General features: G+C 42.0%; 1 protein-coding gene across 2 annotated transcripts in view; it reads left to right on the top strand.

Moving 5' to 3' along the window:
* PDIA5 (protein disulfide isomerase family A member 5) overlaps positions 1-12945 on the top strand; it is a 100608-nt gene extending 87663 nt beyond the window's left edge. Inside the window, exons 15-17 of one of the 2 annotated variants that reach the window (XM_068949059.1) lie at positions 300-370; positions 9551-9685; positions 12667-12945. In XM_068949059.1, coding sequence (XP_068805160.1) covers positions 300-370; positions 9551-9685; positions 12667-12747 — 287 coding nt within the window. In that variant the 3' untranslated portion in view covers positions 12748-12945. The remainder of the gene's footprint in view (positions 1-299; positions 371-9550; positions 9686-12666) is intronic. The other variant, XR_011141957.1, reaches the window with a different exon arrangement.
* The last annotated feature ends 365 nt before the right edge of the window (positions 12946-13310 follow it).

The raw sequence follows: 13310 nt of genomic DNA on the forward strand, positions 1-13310 counted from the left end.
TGACCGGAGATAGAGAAAAGACGCTTGAACCATGGCCCATCTATGGGATGTTGCTTAACTGTAAGTACGCACTTAAACTGCTTGAAGTCAGGTATATTTTAAACACATGCTTAAGCTCATGTAGCTGACACGTGGTCGACAGATGCTAGTCCTGCTCTTCCCAGAATGGGGAAAATTCTTACCTAGAATTTTTTGCAGTACTAATTTTCCACTAATGCACCTATGTGTCTTGAGTTTGTCCCAGTACCTCTTGTTAACCACAAATGTTTATGCTGGTTTTTTCTTCCCATGTCAAACAGGGTGCCCACACTGTAAAAATTCCATTCCGCATTTTACAACTGCTGCTGAAGTCTTTAAAGAAGATCGAAAGGTAACTTGCTGTTAATCATTTCTGAGATATTTAAGAACCTTTTCCACCGTTTGTACGTTACAGGCTTTGCTTACTGATAAGGTTGTGGGCTTGTAGTTTAAAATTGCTGTTAGACTAATAGAAAGGTATCTGTACCTTAGGGACTTTATCTTTTGTGGTCAAACTGAGTTATACTTTTAACCTGTTCTCTGTTTCATTTGTTGTCTTTTCCATTTAATTCTTTGAGTGAGAATCCTCTTCCATGCAGCAAAACACTTTTATTACTCTTTCAATGAGAAACAAAGATCATTTACATCTTCTCCATTACCTGCCAGGTTTTGTCGATTGTAAATGGAGTGCGTGGGAAAAAAACACAAGTTGTGTGACAGTTCCAGAAGACCTCATTCATATAACTAATCTTTGCCTGTATAAATACAATATATTTATGTAATTTGGCTGGGATGCTGAACCCTTCAAAGTCCCTCATGCTTCTACCTTGACTTGCTGAAGCACACGAGTTTATTCCCTTGCATCAGCTGAGCTGCTTTAACTGAGTGCATGCGTATCTGGGATTAAAGAAAAAAACATTATCTTACACCTGACATGTCACCTTATGCCTTGCGTTTGTGCCAGGCTAAAAGGATTTGCACGGTTAGGACAACTCAGCAGTTCACAGTAACTTGCTCTGCTGTAGTAGCCCAGTTGTATGGCCAAGTGTTTGAGAATCCTTCTCCTGGGGAATACTTCTCCAATGAAGTATTTCAGGTTGTGTTTTGATGAAGTGTGTGATCAAAAGAAAGTGTTCTGGATCCCATTATGTTTTGGTCCCTTTACTTCTTGCCATATTTTGAAATTCCACTCCTTTCCTCACTCAGTAAAATGATGAGAAAGAAACAGCCAGAAAGTCTTTCATTAATGTGTTGAAGCACATGGCTTGCTTGAATCACCTGAGTCACTGGGTCTAACCAGGTACCTTGTTAGAAACCTGTTTATTGTCTTTGATTCTGATCTCAGTATTTCTTCTAACTTTGTGAATGCCTTTTATTTAGATGTGGCATGGAAAAGATGTGGCAACTTAATAAGGAAATGAAGGGCTAGCTTTGAAACAGCTATGCGTTAATCTGCCTGCTGCCATAGGAGGAAGGAATTTTGATGGCTGTTTTCTTTCTTTTCCCCCATCTTTTTTGTAACTTGCACAAGATGCATAGGATTGTCAAGAGACAAATCGTTCTTGTATCGCTGAATGCGTGAAATTAGGAGTCCATCACTTATGCCCTCTGGCACATGTCACACATGGAAGATTTAGAGGCACACAGCTGTTGGTTCTTACTGCTGTAAATTTATGTATTCAGATACCTTTTGGTTATTTGTTTGTTTCGAAGATCTCTAAGAATGCATCCTTGTTTTCCCACTTTTCTCTTAGTTCTGCAGGAAGGTTCTCCTTCCTAAACTCATTAAAATTTCACTCAGAGGAGATGTAGCAAATAAACCAAACAATGTGAAACTTGTTAATACATCCTGGGGCTCTAATAAGCAACCAGTCTGAATCATAATGCAGTTTACTGAGCATCATACAGGCTTGTGAAGCTTTCAGTTCAAGCTGCAGAAGGTTATGAAAGGACTCGCAAGAGCAGAACAGTGATTGACGGTTGCAACTCTTGATTTCGGTTTAAGGCTGAAGTGGGGAGGTATAAAATGTAATGAGTTGAAGCAAGAGAGCCAGTAGGGCACATTAAGCCTAGTACAGTTTCAGAGAGGTGTGTGCAGTTAGGGAAAGCGATGTTATTCCACCCCAATGACTTAAGATAAGTGTCAGGGACTGATTATCTAGGGAACCCTGTTTAATTGTGTACAGCCGTAACCTGCCAAGTTTTTTCTTCCTGCCGGTTTGTGCCCTTGTGGAAAAGAAAATAAACCTGTTTAAAACTGTAGAAGGGCACATGGCTGTTCCCACGAACAGCACTGAGCATATTCCCATATTTGAAATTGGGCTGAACCTTGAAACTTTTGTTAATTGGCAGTTCTGTAGGATTTCAGACTTCTGTAAAATTGCTGCTCAAAGAAGAGAGAAGTAGTATTTCTTCTTTCAAAAACATGGAAACATTACTCATTTTTACTTTTTGTCTGTAGTAGTGGCTTTTTTTCTTTTTCTGGACGAAGGGGTTTTTTTCAGTTTAACAGATTATGGTAGCATTTAAACATTAGCTTCTTTTCAGTAGGGGTGGTTCTTTAATTAAACACTTAATTCTCCAGAAGCCAAAGAAAAGTCAAAAACATTCCAGGCCTTAGTAGTTACAAATGGTATCTTAAAAGGCAAACTTTTGGAGACTTTGAGCCTTTACATAGGAATTCTGAAGATGAGCAGAACTTAAAGCTGTTAAAATGTGTCTTTGGCTCTGAAAATTCACAGTAACAGGGTGAACTGGCACAGAATTTCCCCCGACACCCTTGTTCGGGGTGTGTGTGACGCTGGATACTTTTTCATCATGCACACTGTTGGGAGTCGGAGTTTAAAAATGCAGCATTCAAAACATCGGCCCCAAATGTCAGTTCTTGTCAGCCACGCCGCTGCTGGTGTTTTTAGCAGAAATACTGAGTCTATGTGCTTTGCTAGGGCAGCTGGCTGTGGCTATTACAGAACACAGCTCTGGGTGTGACCAGCGAGGGCTCTGGCATAAATCAGGGCTCTGCATGTTTCCAGGTACCTGGAGGAATTCACTGACCTGGTCTTATTGACACTGAAGAGGCTAGTCCAATGAAGCAGTTAGCATGTTGCTTCCAGTTAAAAAAAGAAAAAAGAAAAAAAGAGAAAAAAAATAAAAAAGGGCCCCTGGAGCATTCTTGCATTGGGGAGCTGTGGCCTTTGCTTACAGCTGCTAGAGAAAAGTCTTTGGCCTGTGCTTCACAGCTAGAGTTTTGGCAATGACCGGTGTATTTCAGAAAATGCAAATGGGAGGATTGTCACTGCTGAACAGATTGAAGAGCATGAAGGCATGTTCACTGACTGCTCCAGAGACTCTGGAAATGGCACCAACTAAATCTTCAAAAATCTGCATTCTGCCTTTTGGCTGGTCCTAAAGTTCATCTTAAAGGGATTGATTTGTGTTACTCCAACTTGGATTTGGAGAAGGAAAGCTATTGACTCTTCAAGGCCCCTCATTAACAAATCTCCAGAATTTCCCAAAAGGAGCTACTGCTTGACCAATCTTCTCCAGTTTCACAGAAGACCGTGAAACGTCTGTAAGTGTGTAAGCATCTATCTAATTTGAAGCACTGCAATTGGGATATAGTGAGGTTGTGCAGAACCAGTTGTAGCAGATGTTGCTGGAAGGAGTGCACCTTACTGGGTGAATTGGTTTGCTAGCAGGGAGCTGCAATTCAGTAATGAAATGGGTAAGTCCCCAGTGCGTGTGGAGCACCAGTTTTGCAGACATTTTTAGATTTGAAACATGGTTTACAATTATGATACCAACCAAATCACTGTACAGTCTCATCCAAATGAGTTAGTATTTGAATTTGGCCAAGAATTTGAACTGTATTTGCTTAAAAATTATGTGTTGAATTTCTTTTTAATTAGACTCATTAAATATGGTAACATTAGTACTGTACATTGTGGTGACTACTAATGGATCTTCCCTTTGCAAATAGACCTACTCTGAGAACAGCTGATGATTTGCAGCTATGGTAATGCTTCTAGTGTACGCCAAGGCAACTAATAATGAGTCTTGCGTTTGCAAGGCCATTCAGCTACTGAAACAGTAGCTGAATCGCAGCAAGCTTTAGCAGCTAGCTCGTAACTGCTGTTAGGACCCATAACAGGTAATATAAATAGAACCCTGTAGAGTAATCATAGAGAAGAGTGTGCATCTGTCTTGTTCATAGATACCTTTAGGAAGTTTGGCAACAACAGACTTTGCCATCTGGAATTGACTGTACTCTAAAACCTTTGCTTGGTATCATTCATTTCCATGCTGAAAATTTACTTTTATTTTCATTTTTTTAAAACTTAACCATATATCATTCCTTTCCTGAATCAATATTCAGTTAGTTATTCACTTCCATTTTCATAGCAAATGTCAATATTAGCTCTAGCAGAGATTTATTTCCTCGAATCAATAAACCAGTGTGTGGTGGTGCATATTTTAATAGGAGAGCAACTAAGATTGCAGGAGGTATTTTTACTGTATCACCTCATGATGATTGGGAGCCAAACTGTTAAAATGAAAGGGATTTAAAAACCCTAAAGGGGGAGTTACGTGAGAGGTCAAGGGATCCCCCTTTCAGTTTTCTTCACATCCGTTTGAACCGCTAGATGTAATTGTGTTCTTTACCTGTAAGATCCCTCTAGAACAAAGAGCTGTGTTGTAATTCTGCTGGAACTGTGATGCCTGATGTATGATTAGATGATGCTGCAAATGCTTCTTTCTCCTTCTAACGCTTCCGTGGAAAAAAATAAGGTATCATCCTTCTGTTACAGCTGTGGCAGACGGAAATCAGTGGTCACATTTTCAGCAGAGCGCCACTTCTGTCTGAGCACCTAAATGAAAACTTCTGATTTTTGTAACCGCTCCGCATTCTTGAAGTTCAGACCACTTCATCTGAACAATATGCCACGCTCTATTTCCTCTTTAAGAGCTCTTCGGAGCTGGTCGTACATCAGCCACTTTCTAAACTGGTGCAGAGTTAAGTTGGCAACTCTACAGTAGAGCTCCCACTTCTTTGGTAAAACTGTAACACTGCTACAGTACTTTCCTTTTGAGACAAAATTATTTTCCAGTCCCAGATGTTGTGAGAGTCATGTTAAACTATGCTGACTATGAAATACGGGAGAAATGCATGCTAGCCTGGGGTTGTAGTAAAACCCGACTGGTAAAGCTACGTAGGAGTTGTGAGGAGCTACCAGGAACATCAGGAGGGCTGGATGGACTCCAAAGAGTTTCCTCTGGGGTCCAAAGTCTTCCAGTTGACTGTCTTTTCATTTGATAACTGTTTTGTTCTTGCTGCAGTTACTGGCTAGGGTTGTGATAAACCTCAATGGCAGAGTCTCTGGGAAAAGAAATTTGATGCATCGCCAATATTTAAGGCAGTGCAGCTTTGGGTTATGGAGAATCCATAACCATGTAGAGTTTTGTGAGTATTGCAGGAATAGCGCTTATGCTTTTTTCTATATTTCAAAATGATTTTTCGATGGATTGTCCCTTTGGCTACAGGAAAGTTAACAAGGCTCAAGAAATTAAATGTTAGCCTTAATAATCAAAAGCTACTTAAAATGCAAACTTTTCTTCTAAAAACTGCTGTTATGCTGTTTTTGTTTTTTCATAATGAACAAATATGTACCTAAGAGTCTTGCACCAGTGTCAGGAGAGTTTCGTGCTCTCACTGATTTATAGAATTTTTTTTCCTTCCTTGATGAAGGTAAGTTTGTACACAAATCATGAGAGGATGCAGAGTTCCTTGGCTGCTGGATACATTTCATGGCTATCTTATGCTTGATCTATCTGAAATTTTTGGTTAAAGTATAGTTGTTTTTGTAAGGCAGCACATAAAGCTCTTGCTAACCTATGCTTTCCAGTGAACCTCCATACAACTTGTTGCTGATGGTTAAATTTGAAGATCATTTCTGAGAGTAATGTTCCCCCAAAATCTTTAAACAAATTGTGGCAGAGGTTTTGTAGGGGTGAGTCATTTTTTCTGACTCAGTTTTCTTCTTTAATGACACAGAAAAACTAACCATTGACAAGAAGATTGAGCATGAGAGGAAAACTACCCCGCAGTGTATCACTGCTCACTTGAGACAGGACTCAAGCAAAGACATTTGGCCGGGGGGGGCGGTGGGCTGCTTCTTTTCATGTGCAGTATTTCAGTGTAGTCATAAAATGGTTTACCCTATCTGAAACTACTGTAGGAAACTTCTCCGTCAATCAGAGGTGGAGTTTGTATTTTCGTGGACTGTGGATATTGATTAGAATGAAGCAAAGGGCATTAGTTCTGTTTTCTGAAATTCTTTTTGTGTCTTGGAGTTCAGTTGTGTAAAACTGATGGAACTGAGATGAGAATTGGTCCTCAATCTAGAAGTATGTTTTGCTGCAAGAAGTGTTTTTCAGCATTACTTTTCTCTTTTTGTAATGTACTATATTTGATCTTCCACTGTGAGACAGGCAAGACAATTAGAACTGATGCTATGGTAATGAGTTCCTAGAGATGGTAGCAACCTCTATATTTAGGCTGCCTTAACATTTCCACTCTAAAATAATCATGCAAACCCTCCTAAGTACTCTTACTCTGCTACTGTTGGCAGCAGGCATTTGAAATCCAGCCCCAGGATAAGGTCTTGGGAATTAGATGTCTCTGAAATTTTACTCAAGTCGGTATGAGTCGCCAGTCTTTTGAAAATTGCCGTTTCTCTTCTCTCAGTGGCTGTAAAAATAACTGAACGTGAATGCTCTGTGGAGGTGGGCTCAGAATGACATTTGCAGGCGCAGCGGCGAGTCTATGGGGCTGTGCGGGAGCTTGCATCGGGAGCGCTTCAGAGCATGACAAACCATGGGAATGTCCTCCAGCCGCTACCCTGGATGCAGAATGCGTCCCTTACTGTTGGGTCTACTAGGCAGGCATGGCAGGAGGCTAATGTGGCTATTGCTGGCAGGCGCGGAGCAGGATCTCTGTGCACTACTGCACTGTGCAACAATGCATATTTTCCAGCTTAGATTTCCACCTGCTGCAGAAGAGAGCTGTACCTCGGTCAGCCTACAAAGCATTTCGTTCAGAAGCCACCTTCTTGTATTCCATCGGTCACCTGTTTTGAGACAGCAAATAAATATATGCTGAACAGGGTTGGCAGTGGCTCACAGCATAGCGTTCCTCTGCTCTGCCGTCTCCCAGCCCTCACTGGGGACTCCTGTCACTAAAAGCCTTCTGCAAATGGAATTGGGCTTTTTGGTCCGAACAAGGGCAGTCTTGATGTTTCCATGGAGATACAGGCAAAGAGGCTTCTCTTCCTTCCAGCATCTTAGTAACTTGTTTTCCTAATCTCCACGGCATTATTTAAGAACAGATGGGTCATCAGTCATGACAGTTTTGCACCTCGGACCAGCTACAAATATCCAGATGAGGACACGTATACCTTCCCCTTTTTCTGGCCGTAATCTCTCCCCTTGTGATATTTAGAGTACTGAGAAAAACAGTTTTATTTATTCTTCCTGTTTTCAGGGAACCAGGACTTCCAGTATTCTCTGTGAATTAATACTGAATTAATCTCCCTTGCAGGTTTTTCTATATACAGAAATAACCCACAGGGCTCTAAATTTTGGCTAGCTGCTAAGGTCAGGAAGGCATAAATAGTTGGATGAAACCTTTTTGCTGCGTATTATTCCTAACCTTTCTTTTTAACTGACTCTGAATGAGTAGGAGTTTTTCTGTTTACCGAAAAAAAGAAGTGTGATCATACATATTTTTAACAGCTCTCAAGAGTCCTGTTTCTGTAATAGCCTTATTAATGTTTAAAACAGGAAAACAGAAACCAAATATTTAAGGTAAGAACATTGCACACTTGATATAGCGCTTTCCACCTGAAGATAGACCCAAGTGAGATCTTCCGAGCATTGTCCTGTCAGGCTTTCAAAGCCAAAACAAAACAAGCAAATTGACTGAAGTTGGCTTTGCCAATCTCTTTAATTGCTGCTAGGAAAATGAGATCAGGTTTTCTCCTTTTGATGGTGTCACCATGAAACTGGAGGGCACAGGAATATTAAGTGGTCTTTTAATTATGGAAGAACTGCTCAGCTGCAACCCTCAAGTCAGGCGAGCAAAGGGTATTTTGATCAGATTGTTTGAAGGAGGCTCATGGAATGGAAATTTCAAGTTAAGATGTGGCTGCTGTGAAATTAGCACTTGATACGTTGGAACCCACAATTGCAAAAATCCCTCCTCTCATTTGTTGTTTCTTTACGTACCTGCTTGCTCTTCAGCAAAGTATACCACAGGGTTGCAAAGGCAAGTCTGCGTAAACAGCAAAATAAGTTTAGAGCCGTATCTGCTGTTGGAAGATTCAGTGTGAAATCGCATCAGAGGACTAGGCTGCTGTAAGTAAAAGCCTATGAACTACACTTTGCCTTAACATCAGAAATGTTAAGTGCAGCCTATTCTCAATAACTTGCAGATGCAGGCTTCAAAGGTCAAATGCTCTCAACTAGGGTTAGCCTGAGCTGATGCTGTAGGGCTCCAGGGCTGTGCTTCCTCACACTGTCTCTCCTGAAGCAGGCAAGGAAGGAGTGTGTAGCTGTACTGTAAACAGGCTGAGAGCACGGCAGCCTGTTTCCTACTGACGGTTTTGTTTGCGTGACAGTAGCATCTAGAGGTTTCAGAAGGAACTGGAAGCCCACTCTGCTGATGGCTGTATATAACGTACAGTCCCTAACTCAAAGGACACACCAAAAAAAAGGGAGGAAAGGAAGAATGTAGAGCCAGGCTAAGATTGCAAGCAAGCAGCTTGCACTTGCAAGCAATTTGCTTGCACTATGCAGAAGACAATATTCTGGCTCCTCACCCATCCCCATTTGACCTTGGGAGAACTGAATGGAGTTCAGTAAAGCAATTTGGGTTAGAAATCATTAATCTGTTAATAGCCTGCCTAAGTGATCAGCCATGGTTGTCCATGAACGGAAAAGGTACCATCTCGGGCATTTGTCATGTCACAGGAAGAAGGTTGGATTAGGTGGGTCATTACAGTTATCAAGGTCATCCTGTCACTGTTTGTCACTTAGTTCCAAAGCACAGAAAAAAGCCTCGTGGACTGACAGTAGTCTGACTGCTGTGCTTTCGTTCCAGTTTGTTTTTACCGATGCACCCTCTAAATTTTCTGTCTGGAGTCTAGCACAGTGCTTAAAGTGGAGATTATGAAGGTGATTTTCTACTAAGTGACTCGAACACTCCTTGCGGCTGCGCAGGCCAGATGCTGTGCAAGGCAATGCAGCGCGCCGCTTCCTCGGGAGGGACAGAGCCCTGCCCTTACATTCATGTGGCTGGACCTGGTGATGACCCTCTGATCATCCTTCACAGCTGAGGGGTTACAAAAGCAGTTGCAGTTTTGGCAGAAGACACGAGTCTCTCCTAGCATTAGATCTGAGCTGCAACAGCGGCTTCATCACAAAGTGGAGTCTTGCTTTGTCTTCTCCTGCCTCATTCTGCGCTCTTGCGTTTCAGATCGCCTACGCTGCGGTGGACTGTGCCAAAGAGCAGAACCATGACCTGTGCAAGCAGGAGGGGGTTGATGGCTACCCCACCTTTAACTATTACAACTATGGGAAATTTGTGGAAAAATATACTGGAGAGAGAGGGGTAAGTAAAAGAGTCATCATCTGATAAAGGGAGGAAGGCCTCCTCTGCCTGTACTGCTCCAGCCAATGAGAGATATAGGGTATGTTTCTGTCATGCTGAAAAGATGTTTAACTGCTCCTGTTACTAACTTACACGGGTGAATCAGTGTGTACCACGCCCTTATGTTCCTGACATGGAGATACATATTTGGTCTATTTTGGGAACTTGAGAAGAAAAAGGAGTGGATTTGATAATTTGGTAATTTAAGCTGAAGCCTGCAAGTGAACATGCACCAAGCGAAAGTGAAGGATTTATTGCATGGTCTGCTGTTAGGGGCGGAAAGGCCAGAAAATATTGCTCCTCTCAGTTCTGGATCTGGATCTCTTATATACTGCAAACATGTTACAGTTCCAACAGTCTGCCACACTGTGACAGACCATTGCTTTTACAGCAAGGCCAGAGCTGTCTTTGGAGACTGGAGGAAGCTAGAGTAGCTCATCCTCACTGAATCAGATTCACTGCTGGAGCTCAGGGTGGGGAGACCAGTTGTGCCGTCTAGCCCATGGGTTGAAATTTCCCTCTTATCCTCCTGTGGCCAGCTAGTGATATGGTATGAGTACAATGGGCAGAGGTGGCACGGTGCTTTCTGTGATTGTAAAAAGCCAGAGAATAAGGAAGCAATCTAGTTATTTGTGTGCATTCTTTGTCATAATCTCTTAGAAGGATGTTTCTTCTCAACAGTGATTGATCACCTAGAGAGACTAGGGACTACAATAAAAAAACATGGGGTCTTCAAACTATCCAGTGATTATTTGCTAAAAGAGCCTTGGCTCAAAGTCACAGCTGCCATTACAGCTCACCAAATTATAGAGGAGCATGAAGAAAAAAGCCGAATTCTGAAGTCCTTTGGCAGTCAGGATCTTAAGGAAGTCTTCATGGAGCTTCACCTCCCACTTTCCTCCAGCATTAGGACCACAACGATTACTGTTTTACTGTGCTGATCCAGGCGTTGTTATGGATACTGTGTTTAGTTCAGATTGCGTATCTTTTCTTAAAGGTAAAGATGCGCGCAGTAGCCAACAAGTAAAGTTTTAGCCACAGTATTCTTTGTAATTATTACCCGTACTTATAGAAACTATATATGAAAGGAAGGATCTGTTGTGGCTGATACAGAAGTTAGCAAGACAGGAGTGCTCTGAAGCCACCGTAGCTGGGGGATGATTATCCCTGTGTCGGAAAGTGGACTGGCTCATCCCCTGCATGCAGTCAGCCCCCTACTGGGTAGAATTAAATTACCCAACAGAACGTCACAAACTCTCTGTGGCTGACGGCTGTGTCCCCTCTCCATCTCTCCTGGGCTCTATGGTCTTCTGCTTCTGCAGCATCAAATTAGGCTGTGGTACCTCCTGTCACGGTAATGCTGAGGCAGTACTCAGCAGAGGGCCTTCCATAGAGTTCGAGGTCTGTTCACACATCTGCCTCAGTGTCAAAGGACTGCCTTGTTAAAGGACTCTTTCATCAGCATGACAACAGCACTTGAGACACCTCAGCCTACTGCCTCCTACCTTGCAAAGGTCTCAGGAGAGAGCAGTAGGAGCCAGGGGACCTGTGGTCTGTTCCCGATTTTGCTGCTACATTGGTACGTGTCCATGAGCATTTAGTTCAGCGTGGTCCAGCTGGCGTAGTGCAATTTCGCATGGGCAGGGAAGATTGGAGGTGGTGTCCTCAGCTACCATGGGAGCAACGTGATGTGCCGACAGCTCCCTGCTAGTCTGCTCTGGAGCCCTGGCTACCGGGGCAGCATGACCCTCAGTGGTAGCCCCTAAGGGATCATCCACATCTCCAAGGGGATTGCTGTGCCAGAGCAGAGGCTTTAGGGCACTTCACCCCAAGCAACTCGAGCAAGGGGAGCCAGGACAGATCTAGAGATCTGATCCAGATCTAGAGCTTTGAAAAGTGGGGTCCTCCAGTGGGATCTAGTGATTGCCAAATGTCTTCAGATGACCAGAAACAATCACTTCAGTTTTTCAATGTAAAAATAGTGAGTTGTTCTTAGAAGAGCCTTTGTCCTTCAGCCGTCTCAAAAGCTTCCCTTTTTTTTGGTCAGACTTTTACTTCTGTTTGTTCTCTGCCTCGTTGTATTTTCCTTCCTTATCACCAGTTTTGATTGATGTGTTTCAGGATTGCTTAACAGTAAAAATGGGTCACGGTGGGTAAGGTCACAGTGTTATTTGCCTAGACAGCTGCAATGTTTGTGTACCAATGAGCAGTGTGCTCCAACCCAGATGCCCACACCATTACCTCTTTGAGCCTTTTAAAATGCCTGTGAGATTTTCTTGCCCTGTGCTCAGAGCTTTCCTCGGAGTCAGACCACAGGAACTGCTGGCATTCGGCAACTTTGAAAATCAGAAGTCATAAGTTATCAAAACATTTAGGTCAGCATCTAGGCATCCACGTTTGAAATTACTTGACTATAATTTTGATACTGACTTGAAAAAAATATATATAATTCCCCTCATCTGAACGCGTGGAGAAGGAGGACAATCATAAGCAGAACTATTACAGGACAAAGAACGGTGGTAAATGTGTGTACAGCTAACAAATGAGGTACTAACTGCTTTTGTAATGACATACGCAGCATGAAAATGTGTTTGAGCTTTTTCAACAAAAAGGCATTGATGGCATTTCTAGAGACAGCTTTTACCTTGTCTTGTGAGATTCAGGGCCTCTTTCTCTATGCACCCCTGACTCTCTTTGGAGCTTCTCATGAAAAATGGTCAAGTTTGCAGTTTCGGTTGATGTTTTTCCCTTGCATTTCAATGGAGCAGCATTGAACCGGAATGCCACATGATGAGGCAATGCGGAAGCAATAACTATTTCCTAGTTTATAGTCTGCCATCTTCCTTCTGCCTGTCATACAGAAGCTAAAAGTGTTCTTGACGCATTTTTTTGGTTGTATGTTTCTAAAAATATGACTTACGTTTTTCTTTCTTTAAAAACAGGAGTCTGGATTCATCACTTTCATGCGGTCCCTTAGAGAAAGAGACCATGAAAGAGTAGGAAAGAAGAAGGATGAACTGTAATTTCTGCCTCAGAGGAAGCTTTCCGCTGCACTGTGAATGGTTCCAGGTCTATTGTTACTGCACCTGAGACTTCACATACTCTCAAGACAGAGACTTTTTTTTTTTTTATAAACAGCCATGGCCATTTTGTACAATTTTGAAATAAAGTGAAACCACTTGATTTTTAAAAGGAAAATAAATTAGAATGTTGCCATAATGTTTTAAAGAAAACTTAGCATTTTCTCTCATGTTGTGAGACTATGCCCACTGACACTCCTATGCAATATTTTTGTAGTCTGTAGTGTGTCTGTAGGTGATATTGTTTGATGGGGTGTTCTTTTGTTTGCCTTTTTTTTAAGATATTGCAGTTAAAGAAAAGGGAGGGGGATGTTTTTTAAACCAGTGAAGGAAAGTGAGACTTGTAAGAAACAAGTTTATCCAAATGCAGTTTTCCATTCTTGTGAAATAGTTTCTCGTTCTTTGGTGATATTTGGGGGAACAATTTTAAGGTGCTCAGGGATAAATAAAGTATCTGAGTTAATGAAGACATTAACATTGACAAGTCCAGATTTAGTGATTTAATT

Source organism: Struthio camelus, chromosome 6 (assembly GCF_040807025.1).
Source record: "Struthio camelus isolate bStrCam1 chromosome 6, bStrCam1.hap1, whole genome shotgun sequence".
In the NCBI taxonomy this organism is placed as follows: domain Eukaryota; kingdom Metazoa; phylum Chordata; class Aves; order Struthioniformes; family Struthionidae; genus Struthio; species Struthio camelus.